Source organism: Cibotium barometz, chromosome 55 (genome assembly GCF_041138505.1).
Source record: "Cibotium barometz isolate CiBa-2024 chromosome 55, ASM4113850v1, whole genome shotgun sequence".
NCBI lineage: Eukaryota > Viridiplantae > Streptophyta > Polypodiopsida > Cyatheales > Cibotiaceae > Cibotium > Cibotium barometz.
In genome coordinates, this window is record NC_141100.1 from 8,205,413 (window position 1) to 8,211,764 (window position 6,352).

The 6,352-nt window shown below is 34.2% G+C and overlaps 1 protein-coding gene across 4 annotated transcripts in view; it reads right to left on the bottom strand.

Moving 5' to 3' along the window:
- Nucleotides 1-5,485: 5,485 nt before the first annotated feature.
- LOC147607329 (uncharacterized) overlaps nucleotides 5,486-6,352 on the bottom strand; it is a 3,208-nt gene continuing 2,341 nt past the window's right edge. For 3 of the 4 annotated variants that reach the window (XM_086790396.1, XM_086790394.1, XM_086790395.1), the window contains 3 exons: nucleotides 6,262-6,330; nucleotides 5,961-6,175; nucleotides 5,486-5,861 (listed from right to left, as the gene is read on the bottom strand). In XM_086790396.1, coding sequence (XP_086646522.1) covers nucleotides 6,327-6,330 — 4 coding nt within the window. In that variant the 3' untranslated portion in view covers nucleotides 5,486-5,861; nucleotides 5,961-6,175; nucleotides 6,262-6,326. Of the gene's footprint in view, nucleotides 5,862-5,960; nucleotides 6,176-6,261; nucleotides 6,333-6,352 lie in introns of all 4 variants that reach the window. The other variant, XM_086790397.1, reaches the window with a different exon arrangement.

Sequence of the window (6,352 nt, forward strand, 5' to 3'; positions counted from 1 at the left end):
GCATTTTTGGAACAGTGCTAAAGAACAATTAGTGCTATTTATGGCAATCAAAGAAATTTGTGCAAAGGTTGATCATTCCTTAGCACCCATGGATCATAGACACTAGAGTATCCCAATAGAATTCTGTGCAAAGATAGATCATTTCTCAGCACACTTGATGGTTCATAGATCATCAACAATAGAGGATCCTGACATATGATCGATCAAAAGGGCTAGTAGATCTATTAAGCCCATGGGGGAGTCTATGTTGTTAGCAGTAAAAGGAACAATGCCAAATGCCTAGCCATGGGAATAAGTACCATTTTGTTCATTTCTAGAAATAGTGATACTAAAAAGTTGTTTGATTTCCTTTATGTGCCAAACATATTACGAGGAATATATTCAATTGTAGTCATAGCTGACTTAAAGATTCTCTTTAATAAGGCTAGTGTGTAGTCATCACACAGATGCTGGTGACAATGTCGTAAAGGAGAGGGATTTATCACAACAACTTGTATGAGCTGTTAGCTTTTACAACCCAAGATGTCGAGAAAAGTAAGCTATGGCATGAAAGATTTTAAGCACTTGAGTTTTATAGTCTTAAAATATAAAGAACTGAGATTATGGCACATCTGCTAGTATTTTATGAGATGTTAAATAATATATCTAGATTGTGTATAATGTCAACTAATGTATCTAAATCTTGTATGATGCGAGAAAGCATCATTAGCATGCATTTAAAAAAAAATAAAGAATCATGGCTCCTCTAGAGCTTGTCCATTCAGATCTTTATGGTAAAATGCCAACCAATGTATTCCTACTTTTGTTATACTAATCAATGACTTCAATAGGAAGATGTGGATAAGGCCGAACCTAATCATTGGTGGCCTTAGGGTTTGGTGTTAGTCCCTGTAAAGATTATTCATAACACAAAAACTTAGTAATGGCCACAAGTGATGCAAAAATTGTTTGATATTCATGAAGCAATACGCTCAAGGGGTTCACTCCATGAGAAACATATCTAGTACATGCATTGAAGGGGTGCTTTAGAATCTTTATTTCTTAAAGGCTTCTAATCCCATAAAGATTTTATATGTGGATCTTCGAGCTAGTAGCTATGTTAAGGTTTGCCTAAGGTAATAAAAAGGCATCCAAAACCATGCATCGATCATGCCTTTAAATGTAGTGTGCATTGTAAGATGACATACATCTAAACTTGTGATAATAATACTTAACATCCTCTTCTGTCCCTTTGTTAAGATTAAAATCCATATGTTCTCTATTGAACATGTACACATAATCATCTTGTTGATCGATTAGAATGATCAAAAACTTAAGGAATATGACTATTTCCATGTCGGCTAGATCAAGTATGTTCTGCCAAGCTTTGGCTATTGTTAGCATGTAATTCTACTAGGGTATTAAAGCTATTATGTCAAAAGAAGGAAAATTTGAAGCAGTAATGGGAGGCTCTGTCTTTGTGAGCTTTGAACTCTATTGTAGTCAATCTCCTTTTTATTGGGATGAACATAGGTTCCAGAAGTGCCCATGGAGAACTTTCATAAATGTTAGCAAACTCAAATATTTTGAGAAAGTGCAAACTCTATAAATGTTGGCAACCTCCTATACACTATGCTGGCCAAGTACCGTAGAAATGTGCTATATAATTACCATTAACATTTGGCTTTATCTCTTCATATCCTCCCCTTTTCTCCATAGGATACTTACCACATTATCTTTTGCAAACAATAGTTGATTGTGTAGATGACGAACATAATAATAGTCAATCTCCTTTTTATTGGGATGTACATAGGCTCCACTAAGAGTACTTGCCATGGATAACTTTTGTAAATGTTGACAACAAACTCCTATATTTTGAGGAAGTGCAGATGCCATGGCTAGCTTAATGCCATAGTTGTTTACTGTATAATTAGCATCAGCATTTAGCTTTTATCTCTTTATATCCGTTCTCCATAGGATACTTGCCATGCCACCTTTTGTAAATATAGTTGATCATGTAGATGGCAAACCTAATTTCCAAAAGATCACCTAGCTTTTGGGTTAGCTAACTCTGTGTGCCTAGATATTCCCCTTTTGAGATTTTTTCTCCTATTTTGATCTTCAAAGTTTTGTTTTCCTTTAGAGTCCTGATTTTGTTATTCCCTTGATAGTATCCTTGGGCTTTTAAACTTCTTACTGGTATCACAACCTTTTACAGTGTTGTTGATAATGTTTATCCGTTCCATTGGGTCTTTTTCTTGGTTTGGCTGTCATGGGTAGAGGTTTCCCCTTTACAGCTATGTCCCTATTTACTTCTCCACATTGTTTTCGAATCTTTAATTTTTGTCCTTCATAGTACCCTTAGCTCCTTAAGAGTTCTTTTTATGGTACTACTCACTATTTTTTACTTAGGATATTTGAAGACTTTTCATGTTGAGTGGATTGTCATTTTGGCTTCTTCTCTTTGCTTGGTGTTCTAGTGGAGCTTCCATTTTTATCTTCTTGAGGTGCATGCAATATGTGTATTGAACTTATAGCCTTTTTTTGGTATTCTTGGGTTGATTTCTCCTTTTTGTCTCCCCACACTGGCATGATGTATGACATCCCTCACGCTCGGATTGTGTCACTGAATTGATGGTACATCCAAATACACCAATCCAATCGCTTCCTAATATCTCTTCCTCCACTGTACTTGTAGGCACAATGTATACCTTCCCACGTGCGAAGGTATTTTTGATTAACATAAAAACTTTTAAGAGTCTAATAGAATATCACTACACCTATGAAATATCCTCCCATAATTTTGCAATGTGCTTCCTCTATAAATAGAGAGTAATTTATCCTTACACAATGCCATAGCACATTGTCCTTACCCAATTTATACAATTATCCAATTGTTAATCAATAGGGAACTACCAACTTAATAAGTCACATCACATCCTATCCTTGTTTCGGACAATGCCATAGCACATTGTCCTTACCCAATTTATACAATTATCCAACTGTTAATCAATAGGGAACTGCCAACTTAATAAGTCACATCACATCCTATCCTTATCTTGTGGAAATTTGTAAGCGTGATACTCTAAAATTTATTCACTTCATTTGAGCACCAAGTTTGGCTTGAATAGAGCCACATCATCAACATCAATGGTAGGTTCTCCATTGGAAATTCTCAACATATGGTTTGCTAATACATGTTTTCCCTTCTTGACTGTGATCCTAGAGTCAAACTCAAATAATAAAAGCAACCATCTCAAGTGTGACACCCACTTACATAGAGTTTATTAACAAGGTATAACAAGGCTTGATACATGTTTTCCTTTCTTAATTGTGGTCGTAAAGTCAAACTCCGATAATAAAAGCAACCATCTTGTGATTTGCCTAGTTGTATAAGGTTTATTACCAAGGTATAACAAGGCTTAATGATCTATAGAGAACACAAATTTCTTTACAAGTAGGTAAAGTCTGTACTTCTTAAAACATTACCAATCCCTCACACTTTGTACTAGTCTAGTTCATTTATGCCTCATTTAATTTCTTACTCATAAAGCACACTACAAGTATGTTAGTTGTGTACACACTCTTAGCCATGTACACATGTGAACATAGATAAATGCATAGTGAGTGTAGAAGGTTAAAGGTCAAGAAGATAGTGAAAATGTGGAAGGTCAAAGGTTAGAAGGATAGTTTAAGTGTCTCATTCATGGGTATAACTACCTTTGTATGGTGTGTACACTATGTACTAGGAGAGAGTTCATGTATGCAACGTTTCTTAGACTTTAAAGGAATGTCTATAACACTTAGTGACCATGCTTTAATAACCCCCCTACATTGAAGAGGTCATTTAGTGGATTTTTTGTGGTGTTGTGACACAGTGTTGGTACTAATTGAATTATGGCCAAGAACAATGGGTGAGCAGCAATGAGTGTGGACCGCAAAGTGAGCAAGGTGTTGTGCATCGGTGGACTAAGGCTCGTAGGATGAAGCGTCTAATAATTGGATATGCCAAAGTTCCTAAAGATGGAGACATTGGAGCTTGGAGGTGTACTCTTGACATGCAAACATGAAGAAGTGGCTTTGACTATACTATCATCACCGACCAATGACGGATGCTACTGTGGATCAAAGCATGGACGAATCATCAAATTGAGCCGAGTTAGAGAGGTCTGACTTTTCAAGACTCATCTATCCGATCCGAGTTTGAACCAAACCGAAAGTCGGACAACAAGGGACTTTAAACACTTTCCTATATAGCAAAAAAAAAACATTTTGTTAAATAGTTTACTAGAAAAAATGAACATATCTAGTAAAAGTCCAAATCTAAGAAGAGTGAAACACTTTCTACTTCTTCATTCTAAGAAAACGCTTGCTATATAACAAATAAACTAGCAATAAATCACCATATAGTAAACTATGCAATAAAAAGTTGCTACATAGCAAAAGTCATAAAAGCATTCACCACATAGTAATTAATCTAGGAAAACTTTTCTATACAACAATCTACATAATAAAATATTTCTATATAGTAATCAATTAAAAAATTACTATATAGTAATCTATATAATAAAATATTACTATATATAATAAAATATTGTTATATAAAAAATCAATATATAAAAAACCACTATACATAGAAAAGTAATTTTCTAGCAAAAAAACAAGATTTTATAAACAGAAATACAATGAAATTCAAGGTTTTATTTTACTTCGTGTTGTTATTCTAATGATTTATATATATACTAGAGAATATTGTTCTTTTTTGTAAATATCTAAAGACACACATGAACTCTGAGAGAGAGATTTGAAGTATTTTTTAATAATCCAAAAAACTAAGTAAACAAAATTCATAAGACATAAAGACGTACTTTCAAGAGTGCAAATCAAAGGATTGTGCATAGTTGCATAATTATCCAAAAAACACAAATATAAAAAATTTGCTTAAGTGAAACACAAGAGAAATCCATGAGAAATAAAGGAGTACTTTCACAAGTACAAATCAAAGGATTCAATGTAGATAATTATCCAAACAAAATAAGTATATAAATTTTGTCTTAAGTAAAACACAAGAGAAATCTACAAGAAACAAAGACATACTTTCATAAATGCAAACTAAAGGATGGAGTGTAATTAGATAATTATCCAACAAAATAACTTAATTTAAGCTTAAGTGAAATAGAAGAAAAATCCATAAGACACAAAGACTTACTTTCATGAGAACAAATTGAAGGATGGAGTGTAGTGTAATAATTATCCGTAGATTAAATTTTGCTTAAGTGAAACACAAGTGCAATATATAAGGCACAAAGATATACTTTCATGAGTGCACAATAAAGCGTGAAGTATGCTAGATATCTATATCTAAAAAAATAAGTATAGTTATATATTTATTTCCAAATAATAAGACAAATTTTTGCTTAATTGAAACATGAGAGAAATTCATAAGACACAAAGATGTACTCTCACGGGAGTATGTTATATGTATATGTATACACACACACACACACACACACACACACACACACACACACACACATATATATACGTATATACATAAGTATACAGACATATGTGGATGTGTGTGTATATTTACTTTATATAACTTGGAGTAGCTCGAGCCCACGACCTACATTAACACTCTTTCAAAGACCCCCAAAAGAGGTTGCCCTACTAACCTACAGCTCAACAATTGGACTCCAAGGATACACCCAATCCATAGTAAGTCCCCCCCGTGCAAAGAAACATGCAATACAAAAGTCTACTTCTTTGAAATTGGCATCCAAACCTTGAAGGCTAGGGGATCTCAAAGAGGTTTTCCTGCCTTGGGCAAAACTCATTTGCATAACATTTTGTACCTCATCATCCCAAGCTTGTGAGATATGCTGCACATTAAAAAATAATGCATTATAGACTAGGATCTTGAATGATTAGATGTTTAAATTCATTTGATATTGTTTCCTTTTCATCAATGGTATGCATACCTGTGAATCTGAGTCCCCATAGGCATCCATGGATGCTAGATGGGTGCTTATTGTTTGCCTCAATGCCAAATATGATCATCCCAAGAGAGTGCACATCAACAGGTAAGTAGATTCTTGGGAAGTATGTGGCTCCTTGTTTTAACACCTCTCCCAAATAGACTATCCTTGTTGAACTCCACTCTTGGGTTCACCGCATCTGGCTTCATGGATAAAAACTGTAATCAAGAGGATAATATTAATTAGAAAAGATGACAAGCTAAAACCATAAACAAGGCAATTTTAGATTTTTGTGATATCTCACCTCCACTTATTGTCTGAGAGACTGTACATAATTAATTATCTCATCAAGCATAATAGCCTTGCCAGTTACCTACACATGAGAAACCCACAAT